The sequence below is a fragment of the Mytilus californianus genome, unplaced genomic scaffold (genome assembly GCF_021869535.1).
Source record: "Mytilus californianus isolate M0D057914Y unplaced genomic scaffold, xbMytCali1.0.p SCAF_6, whole genome shotgun sequence".
Classification (NCBI taxonomy): Eukaryota; Metazoa; Mollusca; class Bivalvia; order Mytilida; family Mytilidae; genus Mytilus; species Mytilus californianus.
Genome location: NW_026262712.1, coordinates 32,536,749 through 32,562,224, shown reverse-complemented (window position 1 = coordinate 32,562,224; position 25,476 = coordinate 32,536,749). Strand labels below are relative to the sequence as shown.

General features: G+C 33.0%; 1 protein-coding gene across 2 annotated transcripts; it reads left to right on the top strand.

Moving 5' to 3' along the window:
• Positions 1-290: 290 nt before the first annotated feature.
• LOC127704993 (chitin synthase chs-2-like) lies at positions 291-12,553 on the top strand. 2 transcript variants are annotated; one of them, XM_052209238.1, is made up of 6 exons: positions 291-1,928; positions 5,906-6,061; positions 6,727-7,221; positions 7,756-7,967; positions 9,873-9,921; positions 11,428-12,553. In XM_052209238.1, the coding sequence occupies exons 1-6, from the start codon at positions 380-382 to the stop codon at positions 11,817-11,819; spliced, it is 2,853 nt and encodes a 950-aa protein (XP_052065198.1). In that variant the 5' UTR covers positions 291-379; the 3' UTR covers positions 11,820-12,553. The 2 variants fall into 2 exon arrangements, with proteins under 2 accessions (XP_052065198.1, XP_052065199.1); XM_052209239.1 differs by lacking the exons at positions 7,756-7,967; positions 9,873-9,921; positions 11,428-12,553 and having other exon boundaries at positions 6,727-7,475.
• Positions 12,554-25,476: the final 12,923 nt, after the last annotated feature.

The following is a 25,476-nucleotide window of genomic DNA, read 5'->3' as shown; positions in this document are numbered from 1 at the left end:
TCTTCAACGATGAACAAGCGTTCGCTTAAATGTCAAATCTGCATCACCTCTTGTATAGTTAATTTGTTAATCAGTAATCAAATCAATACAACAACATCATTTAAATCAATATTACATTCATTCATAAAAAAAATGATATCAAGCAATAAAAAAAAAACACTCCATACTTTGACAATCTTAACTAGCTGTAAAAGTGACAGAAAAGAATTAGTTTACAACCCTTTAGAATATTGTGTAAATTGAATTAATACAAAGGTATTTTTTTATTTTGTTTCAGATGACCATCACTAGCTATTGTCGTTACATACAACAACTATTGGTTCTAGTTTTCATAAGCTGCGTTATTTATTGTTTTGTATTGTTGGTAAATACAAACAATATGCCGGTAAAACAAGCTGGAATTACGTGTTTTTTCCTGGTGATGATATCAATAATTATTACACCGTACTTTCAAAAACGTATTCATACAACAAATAGCAGAGGTATTCAGAATTCCGCTATATTGTATATCATTTTGAAGATGCTAACTTGTGTGTTTTCAGTTTACTTTCTACATCGAAAAAGTAATGCAAACGAACTTGTATCACTTAAGTCCTTTTTTGATACTTTATATTTACCGAATAAACAAAGTCTTTGTTTTTGTGTTTCGATCTTACTGAGTTCGAGTCTTTGTCAGTGCGTTACGTATTTCAATGCTACCTCTAAAGCTGGTAGATGTCTTGTTCATTTACCTATCTATGTTTCGTCCATTATAGTATCATTCATACTAGTATTAACGTTTTCGTCAGTAATAAATATATCTCACATTACATGGGCTAGTAGTATCTGTCCAAATTATCAAGGAATCAAAGTGAGTGCAGATAATACTGCACTGTATGGAACTCTTGCAGGACTACTAACTGTTCCGTTATCATTGGATATACTAAATGACAGAACTATACAGTGTAATGATTTTAGTATGTATGAAGCCGTATTGACATTGCAACATTTAGTCAGTAGAACTTTCAATACAATGGAGACACAAACATGCAAAATGTCAGTTGATAATAAACGAAACATCAGGAGAATTTTTGTCTGTACTACAATGTACCAGGAGTCACAGACAGAAATGGACAGATTACTGGCAAGTATTAGAAATAGTTCAGCTTCAAAGCTTTTGAAAAGAGAACACATTGTTTTGGAAACTCATATATTCTTAGATAATGGTGCTGATGGACAAAATATCAAGCAGTTTGGTCTTCAGTTACTGGGCTTGATAGAAGACAATATTATAACAGAGACTAACCAAGGAATAATGCTATTTACGCCATACGGAATACAGCTTTCCTGGAAGATTGACAATGGAATACCATTATTTGTTCACTTGAAAGATGTTTCAAAAGTCAAGGCGAAAAAGCGTTGGAGTCAGATAATGTATATGGAGTATGTCTTAAACTATCGTTCGCCTATCTTTCGGAGGTCCTCTGAAAATTTGTCAAAAATTCAATCCTACGCAGATTTGCTTTCTGTAGATGCAATAGACTCGCCTGAAGGGATAAACGAAACCACTCAACATGATTTTACAGTTATAGACTACAAATGCAAGTCGCTTGTAAAACATAATGAGATTGATATTGTCAAAACAGATGCGACACTAGTCCCTTACGTCAAAATATTTGTAGGCGATACGAGCTTAAAAAATGGGTCATTTTACAGAATAAACACCATAACAGATTCACAACAAATACATCACGAGCAGGATAATTTTTACTGTGATGATTATATTCTTGCAACTGATGCTGATATGACTTTTCCGGATACAAGTATATTGGAAGTATTACATATGTGTGAATCAGACCCGACTGTTGGGGCTGTCTGTGGTAGAACATACCCTAAAGGGGTTCATTGTCGTCCTATTGTCTGGCTGCAGATGTTCGAATATGCTAAAGGTAAGATATGTGCATCAACATGAATAATTCTCAACAAAGCATTTGTTGGCGAACCGGAATATTGGCTCATTGACATTATTGGTTTTATAATAAATCGTACTGCTCATGTTTGGGAATCGATTTACATTTCGTAACTTAATTTATCATTTACAATAAGAGACGGAATGCACCAAAAACTAACAAGTCGGTGGTAGGTCTCATTCGGTGATTCATATTCTAGGCCAAATTACTTAATTTTATTTTTACACTATTGTCTTGTTTCTTAAATGTTCAATTTGTTGATCATAATGTTTTTAAAGAAATCTGTCAAAAATATATATCAAACACTTTTATTATATACAAAATTTTTCATAATACAAAATAATGAAATATACAATGGATATGCTTATACATTAAACGTTTTGCATCTAGAAAATCTAAATCCTGATTGAAATGTAAATATCATTACATAAACTGCTTGATAAATGAATTAGGTATTGACAATTCACTTGGAAACTCAACATATACCCTCACGACACTTACCAAAGAGGAAATCCTGGATAATCATAGGTCTGTTCTATGTTCCTTTGGAATTTCAACCAAAGATGAAGAACTGGAACTTCCATAACTGTATTGGATACCTAAACTACATAAGTGTCCTTACAAACAACGGTATATTGCTGGGTCTTCCAAGTGCTCCACGAAACCTCTTTCTAAATTATTAACATCTATTTTATCAGCAATCAAAGCCGGGCTCTAATGTTATTGTGAAACTGCCTATTCTAGAGGTGGCGTGAATCGGATGTGGATACTAAAAACTTCAAAAGATCTTTTAGAGTACATACAATCTAAGACTCTCTCATCTTGCAATAGTATTAAAATATTTGACTTTTCTACACTTTACACAAGTATTCCCCATTCCAAACTTAAAGACAAATTGAAAGAGTTGGTATTACTTTGTTTCATTAAAAAGAATGGCGAACGTAGATACAAGTATCTTGTCTTGGGGAGTGATAAATCCTACTTTGTAAAGAATCACTTTGATTCAAACAAAAAATTCTCTGAAACTGACATTATCAAGATGCTTGATTTCTTGATTGACAACATATTTGTTACGTTTGGAGGACGTGTTTTTCAACAGACTGTCGGAATTCCAATGGGAACCAATTGTGACCCTCTTCTTTCCGACTTGTTTCTTTATTATTATGAGGCTGACTTCATACAGGAACTTCTTAGGAAGAAAGATAAGAAGTTAGCAATATCCTTTAACTCTACGTTCCGCTATATAGATGATGTTCTCTCACGAAATAATACAAAATTTGGTGACTATGTTGAACGAATCTATCCCATCGAACTAGAGATAAAGGATACTACAGATACAGTTAAGTCTGCCTCATATCTTGACTTACATCTTGAAATTGACAATGAGGGTCGGTTGAAAACAAAACTTTACGACAAAAGAGATGATTTCAGCTTCCCAATTGTGAACTTTCCATTTATATGTAGCAACATTCCAGCAGCGCCTGCATACGGAGTATATATCTTCCAATTGATACGATATTCCCGGGCTTGTGTTTCCTATCATGATTTCCTTGATAGAGAATTGATGCTCACAAGGAAGCTATTAAACCAAGAGTTCCAAATGGTAAAGTTGAAATCATCCCTTCGTAAATTGTATGGACGCCATCACGAGTTGGTTGACCGTTATGGAATAACCGTTTCACAGATGATATTAGATATGTTCCTTATGTCGTAACTACAATACCCTTCCCTTTTCACGAATGTGACTTACCGATTTAGACTATTTACCGGATTTGTAATAAAAAAAGCAACACGACGGGTGCCACATGTGAGGCAGGATCTGCTTACCCTTCCGGAGCACCTGAGATCACCCCCAGTTTTTGGTGGGGTTCGTGTTGCTTAGTCTTTAGTTTTCTATGTTGTGTCATCTGTACTATTATTTGTCTGTTTGTCTTGTTTTCGATCTATGAGTTTGACTGTCCCTCTGGTATCTTTAGTCCCTCTTTTAAAGAGTTGGTAAGCCAAAAAAGACACTTGGTAGAGGAAAACCCGTAACAGGATTCAGAGTTCTGCATGAAAGGGATTAGCTTAAAGTTATTTCCAAAATTTATGAAAGCAATTTGCATAACTTCTGGGACTAACAGCCCACCAGCAGAAGTATGAACTTTGTTGTAGAAATAATATTACAAATTCCAACTTTACTGCACCAGATTCGCATTTTGCTATTCAATGTATATTTATCACTGCCGAAATTTATATTTATGTCATTGATAAATGAACCGGTTGACATAGTCTGGACACAAAAATGTCAATATGATGTCATAAATATGTTGAAATTGACATAGTATTAGACTTTAAAATGCTAAATGACATTTAGTATGTGGCCTTAAAAACAAATGAACCAAGGCTACATCTTTTCAGTCACTATAAAGTGTTACAATTCATATTTAGACGCAACACATAAAAGTAATTAGAAAGGTACGAGAGATGCAGAAACAAAAAGATTAAATAAAACTAGGAGTTTAATATGATTGCCAATGAGGCATATATAGACCATGACTAAAGAACAAAGACTTGTACAACTACAGGTCACCCTTCAGCAATTAATATGCCTGTTTGGGTTGAAAAATAAATGGCACCTTACAAAACATGAGGAGCGAAAGTAAACAGTAAATCGATTTGCACCCATTAAACTGAAAAACATTTTTAAATAACTATGAGGCGGTGACAAGAAATCAGCTGTGTGATAGACTCGTTGCCCTGACATGAAATAATTAAATTGTCCGACTACAAAAGGCTTGTTAGATAAGACAGTCTCTAGCCTGAAACATTTGCCACACTGAACGTTTCGGCATGTTTATGGTGTGTAAATAAATTAGCGTCTTTCAAACAGCAGTTTACATTAAGTTGTTGTTTATCATGACTTTCGACCTAAATCTAGAGTCGTTCCGAAATATCTTATTGGCCGAATCAGAACTCAGCCAATACGAAAAAAATCAATATTGGTCAAGTTACTCTGTATTGGCACAATTGTTTGGAATTTTGGGTCCTCAATGCTCTTCAACTTTATACTTGTTTGGCTTTATTACTATTTTGATCTGAGTGTCACTGATGAGTCTAATGTAGACGAAACGCGCGTCTGGCGTATTAAATTATAAGCCTCGTGCCTTTGATAACTATTGGCCGACTTAACACTTTTGTATAGTACAGGCAGTTTTCTTCATATCAAGTCCAATAATAGAGTAGTTAATAATATCAGATTATTAAATGGTAATTTTTTCATATCAGATGTATTATCAGCCCATGGTTCAAGGGGTGAAAATACATCTGATATGAAAAATGACATGTTATGATCTTTTTGTCACACGCTTAAACAGTTTTAAATATTGATCCGTTTAAGTGGTTCTCAGTATAAAAAAGTGAAAAGTTTACGGACGTCGGACGCCAAATGTAATACATCCGATATGAAATCTTTCTATCGTATGCCTCAACGGAGAAGAAAAACAACAGTATAATATATTTCTATATCGATGATAAAAAAAAACAAATTCAACAAAAAATAACTGTTTGGAGGTATACATTTGTAAAATAACTTTCTAAATTATGCTGGAAAGTTTGAAAAATGCATTTATTGTATCATTTTTTTTTTTTATTTTTTTTTTTTTGCATTTTGCATGATATATTTTTTTGTTTTCTTATAATTGTTTTGTACCCTACTTTGTTATGTTTTTCATTGAAAACGTCCGATTGAGGTGTATTTTCCGGAATTTACAGAGTAACGCCGGAATTCCATGCGATAACGTTACGGAAAGGAATGTGTTAATAGCCGGAGGCATGTGATAAATTTTTCATATCAGCCCGCTAAACACCATTTCGGAAAATATGGAATTCACGTTTATTCCATGCTATTATCTTACTGTAAAAACCACAAGTTATTTACTTTAAGTATATGATAATTTGAAAAAATGTACTTTTAGATTTATGGATAATTAAAAGTTCACAGAATATCATTGGTTCAGTTATGTGTTGCCCTGGATGTTTTAGTATGTACAAACTAGAAGCTGTTAAAGAAGTGGTTGCAGAATATTCGGTACCAGTGGCAAACATTGAAGATGTTTTTACAAAAGACAACGGTATTAAAAACTATTACATTTTTGGAGGATATATTTGCAATACATGTAGTTAATGTTTCGAAATTCTTCAAAATCATTCCTTTATATAAAATTCAGTAGACTTTCACGTTCATGCTTATTAACCTTCGAATCATGTTTTAAAAATCGTCTGCTGTAGATTTTTATATAACACACATTTTGAACTAGTTTCACTCAGACAGTAAAAGAGTTCCGTCTATCAATGTTATGCATCGTTTTATTTTTCTGTATAAGAATTGCCACAATGATAACAAGTGTGTATACGTCTGCTTTTTCGTCGCCATTGAATGGTTTTAAATACAATATTTGAGTTTCAATTATTTGAGTTTTGATTAGGGACTTTCCGTTTTAAATTTTCCCCGGAGTTCAGTATTTTTGTGATTTAACTTTTTACAAAAAGTCAAAAAACATAACGCACTTAATGAATCGTAGAAATAACAGCATACTAACTGCACGTCCAAACTTTTCTGTCTTTTACTTTTTGTTTGGAAAATCATACTGCCTCAATATCTATCATAGACCATTATAAAAATGAATATGGAATACATATAAACATGATAAATATGATAACAACAATGTAATGTTTGTAGTAAGTGTAAAATAGAAATAAAATCTAAATATTTAGTTACTTTCAATTATATATACAGGTGAAGACAGATGGATGTGTACGTTAATGATGTTGAAGGGATGGAAATTACGATATTGTAGTCATGCTAAAAATTCAACGTTCTGTCCGGAAGACATGGCAGAGTTCATGAAACAACGCCGTAGGTGGATACTATCAGACTATGCAAACGCAGTATTGGTTATCCGAATGCTTAGAACCTTGATATCTGCAAACGATGCATTTTCCATTCTGTACGTCTTCTACTTATTGCACCTATTCATTTCAACGCTTTTATATCCGGGAGCTACAATCGTTACACTGTGCTTCGGTTTTGAAATGGCGACTGGTGCACCTCTCTTCATTGTAGCTCCTGCGGTAGTTGCAATAGTGTTTGCCTACTGTTTGATGTTACTCAGTCAAGTTTCTTCAACAATGCAATTAGTCATCACAAAAATGTTAATTATTGTCTTCGGGGCAGGAACAGTCTACATATCTGTGCCTTATACTGTTATTGTTTTTAGAGACTTAACAAATGGTAGGTAGTGTGGTATTGGTTTTTTTTTTTAGATAACGGTTATGTAGTTTGTAAATGAATAATTGTGGGGAATGTAGAACATTGTAACTACAAGTTGAATGCAATTCAGTTACTTAAAATGTTTTTAAATCACTTTTGCAAAATTGAACACTATAGTATATAATTTTATCAGAGACACGTTTGGTTGTCGTTGGTTGCTGTATATTATATATGTGTTTTCGTTTTTCATTTTGTACATAAATCAGGTAATTTTTTTCGTGTTTTAATCGTTTTTCATTTTGTCATGCCGGACCTTTCATAACTAAAATCAGACGGTATGGGGTTATCTAAAATCGGACGGTATGGGGTTATCTAAAATCGGACGGTATGGGGTTTTCTAATTTTTGAAGGCCGTACAGTTAGCTGAAATGTCAATAATTGCCAAACAATGTATTATTCATGTTTATTAAAATAATCATAATGTATATATATGCATCTGTTTACACATATTAAATTGTCGTATATTTGGTCAATTACTATAAATCTACAAAATAGGCTTTCAAGATGGACATTTTGAACATGCAGACAGATTTTTAGTTATGATTGTACTTGGTAGTTACATATATGGAGCTATTTTATACCCAACTGATGCATGGATATTGATAACAGGTGCCGTGTACTTGTTTTTTATACCATTTATGTATATTATACTACCTGTCTACGCAATCTGTAACATTGTGGATCAATCATGGGGAACACGTGATGATGTAAGTAATTGCTTGCTGCAATATGAAACAGAATTTCAAGTTATTTTACTCTGGTTATATGAAAAATAAGTAGATGTTGTCTGATTGTCAATGAGACAAGTATCCACCGGAGACAAAACGACGTGGATGTAAGCAACTATCAATAATCGTTAACAATGAGCAAAACTACTAAACGTATAAAAAAAGCTATGAAAGGCCCCGATATGACAATGTGCAAACAATACAAACAAGACAAATCAAAGGAAATAACCTGATTTATGCTTAAATGAACAATTAAAATATGACTTTGAGCAACCGACCACAACCACTGAATTACAGACTCATCTCTTTGGGTCAAACACATGAAGAATTTGGAAGGGTGAAACGCATTATTTAGCGCTACATTGTATCATAAGTTTGGTAATTGGCGTAACAGCAACAAATAGGAACAAACTATCAAAGAATTGACGCATTACATCGGCACGAATATACAAATGTAAAAATACGAAGATGCGGTATGATGGCAAGTGACTCAATTTTCCACCAGTGATCAAATGAATTAGAGGATGGCAAAAAAAAACACATAAAAAAGGACTCAATAAACAATGTACCGATCGTAGAGTACTTTCAATTACTAAAAGCTAGTTCTATTATATTAAAAAGAATAATTATGTTTTCCCCAGAGTTAAAATAACAACTAGTACACATCCAACGGATTTATTGTATATATTTCATTAACAATTTAATTGATATTAATCAAATATTTTTTCTTATACCGGGAGGGTTGACTGGGGTAAATAAATACGGTAATCGCTTGGTCTTTTTTCTACAGGCAGTTAAACCGTTGCCAAAGTCTGTTTGGCTGTGCGGGATGTATTAATTCAAAACCACGACCGAATGAGAACGTTAAATACGATGCCTCGTGAAGAGAGATGGTCACGCACTCTGCACTTTAGGAACGTGTTTGATAATTACTTGAGGGTATTGTAGGTGGCAAGACTAAAATTTTGCCCCTAATATACCCTCATCTTCCAGTGGCATACCAAATTTTCCGCCCTTCATCCAGGTCGACTCTATTGTATGACTTTCTTTTTTTATAAAAAGATAATTTGTTCTCGTCCTGAACATGCAAGAAATATATGCCACTAGACGATAAGCAAGCAACAATCAATGAATTTATATTGATCAGTTCCTCCCTGAATTTCAGTGTGTTGCTATAAGTTTGTTTCAGAGAGTTAAAACATATTTGTTATAATGCAAAAACTATTGCATGATTTAAAAAAAAGTGATTTAAACTTTAGAAGCAGTCAGAGTTCCACGGCTTTACATCTGTCATAAGATTGAGCGGAGTCAATCAACAGATTTGCGCAAACTAAACTTTTCCATCGTTTTCTTGTGTCCGTCAGTAGACGGATACGTTAAATAGCTACAAACAGCATACCGTTAACTATAATTGAGTACAACTATAAGTTGCTGTAAGTGAAAGTGTGTCTTCTGACTATCTAACACACATCCAAATAGATGTCATTAAGCAGCGTCAAAAAAGTATCAAAAAAGATTAAATACAATTATGGAGTGATAATAATCGAAACGTTCCCAGCAGCGTGTTTCTCTCACGAAATAAGTAGTTTGAGTCATATTTGATTTTCTCTGCTAAGGAATATATTCACTTCACTGACATAGTATTATGAAAAATTAAACTGTAACTTGTTCATAAAGTATAGGTTTTTTTATTGAAAAGAATACAGATAAGACATGTAACCTTTGCAAATATACATTTGTGTAACATGTATTAGAAATTGTGTTATTACTTCCTCGTGAAAAGCTGTTTATTTAAATGCTTATGCAGTTATTTGTATAGAGTGCTTGTGCTGTTACAACAATATTATCATATGCCAATATGTATTCATCTAATATTTTCTTCAGCTACCAAACAGAAAGGGGAAAATAAAGAAAGGACTGGAACCGCAACAAGGTACATAGGCTCAACATCTTCAAACAGAATATACATTACAAAAACTAGCAAGAAATATATAAGAAAAAAGTTAAATAACAAAAATTCCGAACTCCAAGGAAAATGAACCCATGTTGGTTGATTTGTATTGATGCATTGTTGTATTTTTAATGTTCGTATCTTTTTTTCTCGGTTGACTTACTTTCCAAAACCTCCGAATTAAGATGTATTGATCATCTTTCTGATTTGGAATATGATGAACTATTGGCAACAGTAATTTTCTCTGTTATCAATTGAAAAATTTCTACTTTATTCGAAAACGATTAAAAATCCTAGAGGCACTGAGGAATCATGTGTAATGCTCATTTCAAATATCTGACAATTCAAAACTGATCCATTCATACCGAAGACCATTTAATATTTAAAATCCAAGTTGCCGATTCCAACTGTCTCATGCAAAATTGACTTTAGATGAATTTGACATTTGTTTTATTTTTTTTGGGGGGGGGGGGGAGGGGTCAGTATGTTCATGGTCATATCACTGTTCACATTTTAATGTTTTATACGTCCTTGGCTTTCAAATGTTTGGATTCCTCATGAAAATAAATAAATCCAAGAAGTGCTTCGGATGCATGTGTTCTGTTGTATTTAATTACCTATATTCGAATGTAATAAAAACGAAACCGAACAGTAAGAAAAAGCATAACAAACGCTGAAATTGATAAAAAAGACTTCTTTTTCATCCTTTATAATACCCAGCTTGTTAGCTCAGTTTCTGTGATGATTTGAATACGGAAACAAATCCGTATTGAGCAATTATTACATGCATCATTGATGTCAATATTAGTTCCAAGATTCTGTCTAACGTGTCTGCTGTTGCGATTTTTGTTTTTCTTACTGGTATTTCAAATTACGAGATGTGATATGATTGCAAATGACATGACTGTCCGACTGAGTCCAAAATGGAGCAGATTAAAGCAACTATTGATTATCGTGTTGCCTTAAACAATTAATAAACTCATCCCATAGCAGTTTCTCTAATCTTGTCGAGCATACAGGTACACTTGGTAATAATTAATGGAAAAATACAAATGTGCGTCTTTTCTAATATTTTTGGGCTCCCAAAAATTTACTACAATAGTATCATTAACAACTAATGTACGTTATAAAAAATATATAATATTAATATTCATATTTGAATATAATTTACTTGGATTTTAATAAAAATCGTTCCGGCGATATATCAATTGGATATCGAATAAATAGGAGCTTTCATTTATATAATTATCAAAATAAAGAGTTAAAAAGCGGTTGTAAAAAATGTAAACGATATGAGATGCGTTGAATCTACTTGCAATAATACATAATAAAAATGTGAGTGCAATGTAATAAAAACATTTTCCACTTACTTGGATATTCATTTTTTTTTTTTATAGGACAGGTCTTTGTTGATTTTTTTTTCTAACTTTTGTTCGTTACTTCGTTTAACATCTGGTATAATTTTAGCGAAATCCATTTTTCTTTCAGTTGACACAACGTTTTTCAGAAGTTTGAGTGCATCATCTTTTAGTTTAAGTGACTTCAACCAAACTGAGTTTAAATTCTGGGAAGAACTGGTCTCCAACGTTATCGGGTCATCTGTATCAAAGGGAATATCAAACGAAGACAGGAAAATGGGATTACAGTTATTGAGAAAGAAGGCGCTAATATTCTTTCTTAGTGCTAATCTAATTTGCGTGGTTGCACTGGTAGGATTTTATGCTTTTTCGAAGCAGACTTTAGGTAGTAAATCCGCATTTAGCATTGTAATTGGATCAACGCTATGGCTATCACCCCTTATTCAAATATCCGGTAGTACTGTGTACAGAATCAATGATACCTTGAATCGTATAGGTCGATGGATAATCACTGTGACATAAATATGAACATAGCAGTAATAATTTCATGAAATGTATGGCGGTGGTCAATATTACAACGGTTGTATTACTAGTGCTACTGCATGTTGACCCTTAACATTCATATTGAAATTTAAAAGTTTACCAATTGCGTAAACAATTTCCTTCTATCACAAAAAAATAAAAGACTTAAAATCAATCACTTTGCCCTAGAAGTTTACATGTATAAATAATCGGAAATAAGATTTGAACGGCTACAATAGACTATCGGTTATTGACCTCCACATACCAATACATCAGATTTAAACATAATACCAATTAACTGAAGCGAATCGCCAAAGGGGACGCAAAAAAAAAAAGAATTTTCCAAACATGAAATTGAAATATTTGTCATATTTGTAGCTACTTTTAAATGCAAATTAATAAAATAAAATAAAGGCGGCGATGTACTATGATTGTCAATAAGACAACACGCAACAAGGACCGAGAATGTAAACAGCTATAATAGGAGCCTCTAGCCTTTGTTAGTCTTGTATTAAATTTAATTTTAGTTTCTTGTGTACAATTTGGAGTTTAGTATGGCGTTCATTATAACTGAACTAGTATATATATTTGTTTAGGGGCCAGCTGAAGGACGCCTCCGGGTGCGGGAATTTCTCGCTGCATTGAAGACCTGTTGGTGACCTTCTGCTGTTGTCTGTTCTATGGTCGGGTTGTTGTCTCTTTGACATATTCCCCATTTCCATTCTCAATTTTATAAGTCAACGTAAAGCTTTCGCAAATGAACAAAACTCAATGCAAATGCCTGTACCAAGTCAGGAATATGGCAGTTGTTTTCCATTCGTTTGATGTGTTTGAGCTTTTGATTTGCCAATTGTTAAGGGACTTTCCGTTTTGAATTTTCCTTGGAGTTTGGTATTTTTGTTGTTTTACTTTTTTCTCATACCAAATAGTAAGCCGTAAAAAGCCATCTTCAAAATATGAAACATTCAAAAGAGAGAATCAACGGCCTAGTTTATCATAAAAGCAAAAAAAAACGAAAAATAAATATGGCAGAAAGCTACAAACGACAACCACTGAATTCCAGGCTCTTAAAATGGGACAGGTACTCACAGAATATGGCGGGCTGAACATGTCTATTAACAGTAAACCTTCTCCCTAACCTACGACATGTACAGTTGCGTAACAGAACAGCATAAAACACGAAAACACACTTTATAAATGGTATGCGTCCGAAGCGCTTTTCTGCATTTACCTCCATCAGGTAGGCTAAAAACCAAATATTTCAAAACCAAAGAAGTATAAATACCGACGAAAACCAGACCAAGACGGGGTCTGAACCTGAGTCGCTGCATGGAATTGATCAAGTAAAATGTGTCTTGAGGTGTTCAGATCATCTCCTTTCTTTTTGCCATCCTTTTTCAATAACATGAAACAGTCCTAGTCTTCTGTGACATGTGTCATGTTTACATACTCGTATATTTCTAGACAAGTTAACAGACTATTTCTAAAAGCTACAGAGTTATTAGCTCGGACGTAAAAGTAAAGCAAAGTCAATGAAGCATAAAATGTAGGTCAGTGACCATAGGACTTTCGAAACAGATCACTTTTGTCTCTTTATTTCTGTTTGTTTGAGGCCTTTATTTCAACAAAAACAAACATTGAAGAGCTTATATAACCAAAAAACAACAAATGTATATTCAAACATGGACAAGGAATCATAGCTATACACGAGAGAGCTACATATTCCGTACCCCAATTTAAATGCTAAGGAGTTGCAATCAGATTCAGGTAATTGTTTTGTGCTTAAAAAAGTATCTTCCTATGACATAACAAGGTATATAGTTGCCTTTATCAATGATTCCACATATTAAAATGTAAATTGATCAACAATAGAAGAAGAAGGTTATTTTGTTCTGTAAGAATTGATTTTTTTACAAATTGTTGAGTTAAGTAAGTTATGAAACATATTGGTTTCATGTTTATTAGAACGATTAAAAGATATTACAAGTTCCTTTAATTTGTATGTTATTTGTGTCGGTTATCAATCATTGCTGACACTGAGGTTCATGCCGCGTCTAAATTTACAACTAACCAAACTTCAACACAACAGGTCCAAATTAGCATTAATTTGTATAATCATCATTTTCGTTTAACTTCAAATTCAAAACATTATTCAACATAATGAAAAATATATGTACATGCAATTACAACAGGGGTGTATTTAACCTTTGTCTCGTACATTCATTTGGCAAAAAAAAAAAGATAGAATAGTAAAATTATCATTTTGTGGACGTGTGTCATACACTTATTCGGGAATTACTCTTAATCTGGAAATTACTCTTACGATATACTCATATCCAGGAATATTTTTTTGTATCTAATAAACATATCTGCAGTATTCAGAAGAAGTTCTTTTATTTGAGTACAAAAATTGAATTAAGTTTTATTTGGTATGCTTTATTTCATTTTTGATAGCCCGTACTTTGATCTTACACTGACATAAGAATGTAGCTTGTGGAATCTAAATAAATGTCTAGTTTAATATTTTTGAATTTTTCTCAAATGCTGAAAATTTTGAAAATCTAAATCATTATTTAATCAAAGTTTAATGCTATCAAAAAGCGTCGATGTAATATTTTGTTTCGTTGAAAGTTGATTTATATTTTTTTTTTATTTTCCGGGTTAAGGGTATGATTAACGTGTTCATTCACTTTTTTGTAAGTTTTATAAAATCTGAAAAATAGCATTGCTGTATATTCATTAGTATGACTAAAATATATCATCATTCATCATAAAGCAAAAATTACAACATGGCAGAAAATGTGCTACTCTGACACCGAAATATTATAACTTCAGCTACACATTGATAATTTTGTATAATCAAGTCATAGTAAAAATCATTGCTTATTCTAGTTTTTTTAGTATTTATATTTTTATGCAGCTTTAAATTGACTTCTGCAACTGACTTAGATTCTATATGCGGAATAATTAGTTGTGCTTGTTTGTCTTTTCTCCTTGTAAGGTCTACATTGCATGGTTTTGTCTCAATTTTTACTTTTCCGAATTTCTTGATACGATTTCCTAAATCTTGCATTGCGGCATTGGTATTTTACGACAGTTCGTGGTCTTTAAAATTTTCGCTGTCAATCACCGACTGTAGGAATTTGTCTTTGCTTGAGACGTTTATTTCTAGCTTCTTCATAGAAATAAATGTCTGAATATCTGTAGCATGTTTCTCGATATTTTCGATGTTTTTCTGGTATTCAATTATCTCACTTTCTGTTTCCTTCAACAAGTCCAGCAGTTCTGTTATCGTTATTTTTTCTTGTTCTTCGGTCGCATTTAATTTTGTTATTATGTCAACTTATATTTTGTCTAAATGTTTGTTAATAGTAATCCTAGTTTGTTTGATTGCTTCCTCATCCTGCTCCTTCATTTCGGTTAACCTTTTTAAATTATTTTCTCTATTATATTGAATTCTGTGAATATTGTCGGAAAGGTCTGCTACTGATTGTTCTATGTCATAAACATTTGAAAATTTGATATTTTGAGTGATATCAGCCAATTTGTCGAAATCCCGACATTCCATATGATTTTATACCATACAACTATCACAACAAAGACATTCATGCTTTTTTGTAATAAATCATGGACTTCTCATTATGGTTTGCACAGTTTTGAGTGATTTTGACTATTTCATTTGGTAATTTTTGGTACTCTCTTATTGTTATGTTGTTATGATTTCGTGTTCCCTTTGACAGACTGTGGTGGTCTTTGCATTCAGGGCAAAGTCCTTCGTCACATTTAAAACACGAGATTGTAGATGGTTTGGTAATACTACGGAGATCACATACACCGCACACGGGTGTTGATGATGCCATGGAAAACAAAAACTGAAGAAAATATTATTTGATTTAGATATTACAATATTACAATAAGCAGTCATCTGATGATTTAGACAAAGTTGATATATGTGTAGTCCTTGATTTGCTGATCAATTCTGCTTTAAAGTTTATACTATATGTTACAGTTTTCAAGATAATTCTATCTATTATACATGTTATTGTTCTCAAGATAGGTAAAAACACAAATTAATTGGAAAAACCCGTCATTTAAAGGGAATGACTCCATTAAAGAGTCAACTTATTTCGGCCAAGTTAACGCAATTGTAGATTCAGATTTTATAATGATTTTTTGCCATTTACAATTCCTCTTCATCTTTCAAAGTTTTCAAGACAATACGCAGAAATTAAAAAGAATTGAAACTTTCTGCCCCAGTCAGATTTTCTCTTTCTTTAGCTTTTTAAAGATAATAAACATAACTTGCATTTAAGCCTTATGTTAAATGTTTAGCGATGTCGACCAAAATAAAGTTAACGGACGACGGTCGAGAAATGCCAAGTGTTAACAATAGCTCACCTGACACTTCGGTTCAGGTAAACTTGAAAAATAATCAGTTCTCAAAAAACTAGACAATTTGATAACTTGTACCAATGATAACAGAAAATACTAAACTTTTGGACAATGCAACATACCGCACCATCAATCAATAACTTTTTAACATTCAGAGCAAATAGACAGACAAGAAAATACCAATAACAATGAAAACATGTGGTCTGTGTTGTATGATTTGGTACAGGTACGAAATATTATGGGGTTCCATCTATTCTAATGTCCTCGCTAATACAGAACGCTAGCTTAGGGTGACACATCTGTTTGTTGAATATTTCCGCTCAACAAAAATCAAGAAGAAAACTCCCCGAAGGTTTCATTAGGTACCCTCCTTTTTTTTCTAAATACATGGTTTACTTTTACAAATTGTGACTTTGAAGGAAAGTTGTCTCATTGGCACTCATACCACATCTTCTTATATCTATCATATTTACAGCGTAACAAATACAGCATAACTTTGATGTTAAACTTTTAAGTGTTCTCATAGCATACTTCTGATACACCAAGGCAACGAAAAGAAGTTGACAGCATGTATGCATAAAAGGAGCATGATTAATGCAAAAAATAACTGGTCCTGAAAGAACGCGAATGATAAGGTAATTTCGAGAGAAATGTTCATGGAATGTATGTGGATTCTTCACAGGGTTGGTATAAGCCCGGTTGGAAATACTGAAACCCCAATCTCTTCCCGGATAATATTCGGTTACTATGAAGTTGTGGTCTAACTAATAAATATTCTTCAGGTAGAACCGTCTCGACGAACATGCTCGTTCGAGACCAGGTCGAACCAAAGACATATAAAATATCTGCTACAAAACCGCTAAGCAGGGGACATTCAGGAGTAAAGAAAATACTTGTCGGCGCGGGATCATAATAATGTGTCCGGGTATGGTGACATGTCTTCCTGCGAATGTTCCCTGAGATCTAACACGTTAAAAATACGCTTCAGGGTGTCGGTTTTCTACGAAGCTGGGTTCATAATAAATTCGTATAAGAATATCTTCGTCTTGCATATTGATTTGCCGCTGGACATTTGTAAACCATGGCTCTGTACATTGTAATACTGTTCCAACTGATTATGTATGCATGCACACTATGCTATTCAAGAACTTGTATTTAGTCGTCTAAAAATAAAACTGTTAAATCTTCCTTATTTTTTTTTTTTTTTTTGGTTTTTTTCGTAAGTATTATAAAATCTGAAAAATAGCATTGCTGTATAATCATTAGTATGACTAAAATATATCATCATTCATCATTAAGCAAAAATTACAACATGACAGAAAATGTGCTACTCTGACACCGAAATATTATAACTTCAGCTACACATTGATAATTTTGTATAATCCAGTCATGGTAAAAATCATTGCTTTTTTCTGATAATTTGCGACTAGCAAATGATTTGTATTTCTGTTATAATCAAGAGAAAGTGGATTGTAGAGACCATCCCTGGCTTTTAGTATTTCAGTGTTTTGTTGTCCGTTCACAGAAATAGCTACTACATTGGTAGAAATATACCATACTACGTATACATTACCACCATTGTCTACAGATATACCACGTGAACTATTCAGTACGCGTTCATTCTTAAATGTCCATTGTGCTTTTCCTTGTAAATCATAACATGTTACGGAGTCTCGTTGGGGATTTGTATGGTAAATTTTGTCACCAAATGTTGCAACGTAACATAAAGCAGGTATGTCATCTCGAACTATATTATTTGTTTGATTGTTGTTCAGATTTATAAATTGTATTCCTTTTCCGAAGGTAGAACACATTACTTCGCCTTCCTTTAGTGCTATGCCGTAATAACATGAATCAACTGATATTTCTTTCTTGATTTGTTTGTTTTGTCAATGATTGTAATGCAGCGACTTACTGACAATCCCCATGATACAGCCAGTGTGCTGTGTTCGTAGATGTACGCTATGTCAAACGCCATCGATGGTGTTTTCACTATTAAAACTTTTGATCCATTAGATTTGAACACTGTTACAGTGTTTCAAACGTGATCTGTAAACGCCATTTTACCACCTGGTAACATGCAACAACCATATGTGCTGTTTCCCCTAGTATTCATATTTTTATGCAGCTTTAGATTGACTTCTGCAACTGACTTAGATACTATATGCGGAAGCATTATTTGTGCTTGTTTGTATTTTCTCCTTGTAAGGTCTACATTGCATGGTTTTGTCTCAATTTTTACTTTTCCAAAACTCTTGATACGATTTGCTAAATCTTGCATTGCGGTATTGGTATTTTACGACAGTTCGTGGTCTTTAAAATTTTCGCTGTCAATCACCGACTGTAGGAACTCGTCTTTGCTTGAGACGTTTTTGGCTAGCTCCTTCATAGAAATAAATGTCTGAATATCTGTAGCATGTTTCTCGATATTTTCGAAGTTCTTCTAGTATTCAATTATCTCACTTTCTTTTTCCTTCAACAAGTCCAGCAGTTCAATTATCGTTTTTTTTTCTTGTTCTTCGGTCGCATTTAATTTTGTCATTATGTCAACTTGTATTTTGTCTAAATGTTTGTTAATAATAATCCTAGTTTGTTTGATTGCTTCCTCAACCTGCTCCTTCATTTCGGTTAAACTTTTAAAATTATTTTCTCTATTATATTGAATTCTGTGAATATTGTCAGAAAGGTCTGCTACTGATTGTTCTATGTCATAAAAATTTGAAAATTTGATATTTTGAGTGATATCAGCCAATTTGTCGAAATCCCGACATTCCATATGATTTTATACCATACAACTATCACAACAATGACATTCATGCTTTTTGCAACAAATCACGGACTTCTCATTATGGTTTGGACAGTTTTGAGTGATTTTGACTATTTCACTTGGTAATTTTTGGTACTCCCTTATTTTATGTAGTTATGATTTCGTGTTCCCTTTGACATTCTCTTTGCATTCAGGGAAAAGTCCTCCGTCACATTCAAAACACGAGATTATAGATGGTTTGGTAATACTACGGAGATCACATACACCGCACACGGGTGTTGATGATGCCATGGAAAACAAAAACTGAAGAAAATATTATTTGATTTAGATATTACAATATTACAATAAGCAGTCATCTGATGATTTAGACAAAGTTGATGTATGTGTAGTCCTTGATTTGCTGATAAATTTTGCTTTAACGTTTATACTATATGTTACAGTTTTCAAGATAGTTCTATCTATAATAGTTCTCATACCACATCTCCTTATATCTATCATATTTACAGCGTAACAAATACAGCATAACTTTGATGTTAAACTTTTAAGTGTTCTCATAGCATACTTCTGATACACCAAAGCAAAGAAAAGAAGTTGACAGCATGTATGCATAAAAGGAGCATGATTAATGCAACGAAGAACTGGTCCTAAAAGAACGCGAATGATAAGGTAATTTCGAGAGAAATGTTCATGGAATGTATGTGGATTCTTCACAGGGTTGGTATAAGCCCGGTTGGAAATACTGAAACCCCAATCTCTTCCCGGATAATATTCGGTTACTATGAAGTTGTGGTCTAACTAATAAATATTCTTCAGGTAGAACCGTCTCGACGAACATGCTCGTTCGAGACCGGGTCAAACGAAAGACAATAAAATTGATATCTGCTACAAAACCGCTAAGAAGGGGACATTCAGGAGTAAAGAAAATACTTGTCGGCGCGGGATCATAATAATGTGTCCGGGTATGGTGACATGTCTTCCTGCGAATGTTCCCTGTGATCTAACACGTTAAAAATACGCTTAAGGTGTCGATTTTCCACGAAGCTGGGTTCATAATAAATTCGTATAAGAATATCTTCGTCTTGCATATTGATTTTCCGCTGGACATTTGTAAACCATGGCTCTGTACATTGTAATACTGTTCCAACTGATTATGTATGCATGCACACTATGCTATTCAAGAACTTTTTTTTTTTTTTGGTTTTTGTTATTTCTGTTTGATTTCAATACAACAACTCAAGTAAATTTAAAAATAAAGATAGATAATACATTTAATGTGTCTGAGTACAACCCTTTTTTGAACCTCAAAGAAAATCTACGTCGCTTCAAATATGCAGACGTCTATTTCGAACTTAGAGCGAACTCTCAATTAACTCGATGTTCGGCATCACCCTTATATAATTGTCAATGATATCCACGGTAATAATTAAACACTCAAATGTATACGTCCGAAAGCTTTTCTTTGTTAACCTTCATCCCGACAAATTAATTTGATTTACTTCAGTTTTTAATCATTTCGTAATTTATCTACAGAGGTTTAAGTAATTTTGTTTATAAATCATGTCTGTACTAAAGCACAGACTTCAAATAAGTATTACCTTGAAGATGAATAGGTGCTTTTTTGAAACAAACAATACATACGATATGTGATATCTGTAGGACAACTTTCTCTTTCGAAAACATCATTTACTATCATTTACAATTGTTCACACCTTGTTGTCAATATAATGGAATTTTATGCGAATGTCATACAAGTGAGAGGTTTAACTAGCTATATAACCAGGTTTAATCCACCATTTTCTACATAAGAAAATGCCTGTACCAAGTCAGGAAGATGACAGTTGTTTTCCATTCGTTTGATGCGTTTGAGCTTTTGATTTGGCCATTTGATTGGGACATTTCCGTATTGTATTTTCCTCGGAGTTCGGTATTTTTTTTTTTTATTTTACTTTTTACTATCCTCGTTTTAACGAAGTCTAGATGATAACATGTTGATGAGGATTGAACAAATTATTTGAAGAAAAAAAAAGAAAAATAGACATCTTAACTATAATAATGTTTTCTGTTGTTAAATTATCATAATATAACATAGCATACATACGGTGTACCTACATCAAAAGAATTGAATCGGATGTAGAATTGTTCAGTACTTCAATACGCCCACCAGGAACGTAAACAGCAGATAAATGTATCAGGTGACTTGTTATGACGAGTATGTCTCATGTTTATACAAATAGCAAGTGATAATGGCGGTATATTTAAAAAGTAGTTGATCAATAAGGTGAATAAAAGAATTATAACGTTAATGAATGTGTATATGGGCTAATTAACCACATGTCAACAAAATCTATTACAATATGACGTGGATCACATTTCCCACTACATATCTAAACTATGATCGTCCATACGTTATATATTATGACGATTCTTTTTTTATTTGGGGATCCACATTGCAGGATCACATAAATTAAATACAAAAATAAAATTTACGTACAAACATTCTGCTTCCGCATTAATTAAAATAAAGTACATTTTGCCAGAACTTTCATCACATTTTGTTCAATAAATACATTTGATAATACGCTATATTCACGTTGACTGCTTCATCTACCATTTCAAAGTTTTACTCATTCCAGCCCTAACTTATATAAGCAGAGATCAAATGGAGATATTGCTACGTTTTTTGTGTGTGTATTTGAATTCAAATACGGTTTTCTATGGTCTTTTAATTCAGTAGAGAGGTTTTCGCAAGTGATATTTAAAATTAGCTTTGTAAATTTCGGTCAAAACAAAAAAAAAACCGTGAGTTGAAAATTAATAACAAGTTTTGAATATTTATCTCTTAGTATTTTATACATCTGTTCATGAAAAGGTTGCTGTTTAATGATATTTTAGTTGTTTTGTTAGGAGTATAGGAATTCTTAGAAATTACCATCCGTTTAGTAGTATTTGTACAAGTAATTACAAATAAACTAGGAGCATCAGTCGAATAAATTTTCTGTTGTGAGCTTAAACCGAACAGACTTTTTTTTATCATCAACGTCAGTTGTTCTCTTAAAGGTAGTATCACATCATCTAAGTATATAAGTAATGTTTCATATCATAAAACGCTTTAAACTTTCCTGTTTTTGTTCTACTATTGTAAACAAAGAACATTTATAAGCATAATGTAATTCTGTTTTATTGAAAAGACATGTAACTTAACGGAAAACATCATTTAAATAAATTAATTATCTTTCTATATAATATATAAAATATTATAAACCATCTGTATATAGGATTAATGTAACTACATGTACCTGTAAACACGGTAAACCTTGGGAAAATCAATAATCACTGTCGTACTAGGTGCCTGTATCGATCAGTTTCCGAATATGATTAACTGTGCACACATACTTGCCGATTTGTTTTTATAATAATACCATGCAGAATTCATACAAGACGTTCTCAGACAAAAAGATAAAGCATCTTGCAAGGTTCTTTATTTTGACATTCAGATACATTTATGATGTCATATCGTTCAACAGTCCAAATTTCAGAAATGTTTTGTATCTCATTTATCCTGTGAACATCCGATGCAGGATACTACGGCAGTCGACGCACCCCGTCTCACTCTGTTTGGAGTTCATGTAATTCCCTCAGTTTTTGGTTGTAACCATGACGTTTATCAAATGAATCAATTTATGAGATTTGAACATCCGTGAAATACTTAATTACTGTTGACTGAATTTATATAATTTTTTATCGTAGATATCACAAAACAGAATATTACCAAAAGAGCAGGCTGATGCGGGTGCGTATATAGGCTAACCATGTAATTTCAATGGGTAGGCTATTTGAGCTTCCAACATGCAAAATTCGAATAGACCCTCTTTAATTTTAGGGAGTTGTGTTCATTTTTACAAAACTTAACCTAACCATGGCATAATTTATAATACGCAATGAACAGTACATTGACCAAGCAAATAGAGCTCTCTTTTTATTTTCCAAAAATGACACCCATTAGTGTAACATAGTTGCTTCAAACAAAAGAAAAAAAAAACATAAAAGTATGACATGTATGAGATGGCCAGCCCTACTGGAATTCTTGGGGAATCATTGGAATGTTAACCAATGCAGTCAGGAATAAAGAAACAAAACAAAACAAAAACAACAAATTAAGAGTAAATTAAAACCTTTTAAATTGTTATTTCATTTTCCATTTTTTATAAGATACGCTATATATGTAAAAAATATCAATATATAGATCCTGGAACTATCCCGGGACTGCATATTGGACTGAGAACTTTAGTTCAAGGGCTTAACATGGGTTGAGGGAATGGCATGATTAGTCAATATGGAAAATGCCATGACAATATATTCTATAAATAGTCATTGATGCCTCACGCCATGCAGCACACATACCTTGTTTATTAATGACGATAACATGCTATTGAGATATGAGTTGGTTTAATTGTATGATACCGGCAAACGGATCTATTTTTGTAATTGTTTTAGATTCATATAACAGTCTGCAGCAAAACATGTCACCAGTATCGAAAAAACAATTCTAACTACAGCAGAAAAGTCATTGCTCATCCTCGGTAGAGACACAATAAATATCAATTGTTCGTGTCTTTACGTCCCATACCGTAGTACAAAACCATGATCTCTTTAAAAAGAGGTAATTTATATCGTGGAAAGTGTATTATCTCATCAAAAATTAATCTTATTACAATGTTTCCCTGTAAAATAAGTTTTCCCTTAACTTAATTCGTACATTTACTCTACAAATGAAACATTCGATCATCAATCAAATGTTTTTCTCCGCATTTGAACTTGTGAAATTTGGTCGTTCAGTCTATCTTATTCTATTTGTGGACAGAACTGTTCATTGTTCAAGGAAAAAAACAGCCTATTTCGAGTGAAATTTTAAAGGAGACGTGACACGATTTTCTTTTTTATTAGATTAATAAATATTAGTCTAAAAACCTGTTTTTTACAATTTTGCTGATCAAAACCTGATCAATCGGCAGTTTTCTGGTCAAAGAATCCAGCGCTTGTCATAATGAATGATTTTTAATTAGATAACGATCACGTGATCGTGCTTACGTCAGTGGTTACAAGCTTGAAAAATGTCTCTAACTAGACGATGTCGATACACTATGGACGGTATTGGCAGCACTTTTGCCGATTACTGACACACTATAAGGACAATTGACCTCATCAATTTGAGCCATTGTGTGTGAAAAATAACAAAGAAAAGGATATTATTTCTTCATGCGAAGAGTCCAACAACGACGATTTTTCAGACAATACCGACTGTATTTGGTTTGTCTGATGAATAAATTGAATAAACCGCTTTCTGCATTTTTTTTTTTTTTTTTATTTAAATAAAACTACTTTTTAATCATGTAGAACGGTAAGATCTATGTATACAGGTTGTCTATTAGTTATCAACACTGGTTAGAGTATTTAATTGGTGGTGCATAGGGTATTGTATGGTCGTACTTCAGGTATTCATTAAACATATGATCAGGTAGTTGTACCTGTATTACTGTAACAATAATATTTTCCAATTTCACCTGTGCCCTCGGCAAAACCAACATCCAGGATGTACACAAAGAGCTTATGAAGTAATATTGCGTAATAACTATGTCTTATCAATCCCCCATGTGGCGTGACACATGAAGCTTGCAACTTAAAACAAGACCTGAAATTGCGAAACTCAATCACCTGTACCGTACACCTGTGACCTATGATGAACTCATGGCATGGCACCCGAGACCCCAACTCTGGATTCTTAAGAAAGTGGGCGGAAAGAAGTGTAGTTTTGGGCTTGTTAAAAAGTCACATCTTTACACCTAAGTCTGCATGTCATTCGAAAAACAGAAAATATCAAGTCAATATTCTTTTTTATTATATTGTTGAATTCATTGGCATCATACATAATCATTGTTTATCACTGTCATGCGTTTTGTTGGATAATAATCGAAACTAAATTTGTGCTATACCCATATGTCAATATGAATGAATGTAACCACTGACGTAGTAGCCTCGTTCTGAGTGACTTCCGGGATGAAAATATGCATATTTGACAGGTCGATAAATCGTTGCATTAAAATCTCATTAAAATAAATATTTCACCAAATATTTGACACTTATATTGCTATCGATGTATTTTTGGGGAAAGTTAAGTATAAATAAACATTTTGAAACACAAATTGAAAATCGTTTCATGTCTCCTTTAAGTGTGTCATGGTTGTGTCAATCAACCTACTAGTTACCCAACTCTGATTTAAATAGCTCTTTAAATACTGCACAATATATTATTAAGTCAATTAACATCTGTTTAGTCTATGTTCAGAATGTCCAGTAGTAGCTATTTACCTGCACACATCTACTGAACTGTCTGAAAAGCTACTGAACAGTACTAAATTGACTGAGAGCGAATTGCCTGAGCAGTACTGAATTTATCGCAGTGGACTAGTCTGAAACATGACTGAAAGACTGAAAATGACT

Coding starts and splice junctions, on each gene's coding strand:
- LOC127704993 (XM_052209238.1), top strand. CDS start 380: ATGCCGGTAAAACAAGCTGGAATTACGTGTTTTTTCCTGGTGATGATA. Junction 6,062..6,726: donor TGTTTTTACAAAAGACAACG/GTATTAAAAACT, acceptor TTATATATACAG/GTGAAGACAGATGGATGTGT. Junction 7,968..9,872: donor CATGGGGAACACGTGATGAT/GTAAGTAATTGC, acceptor TATTTTCTTCAG/CTACCAAACAGAAAGGGGAA.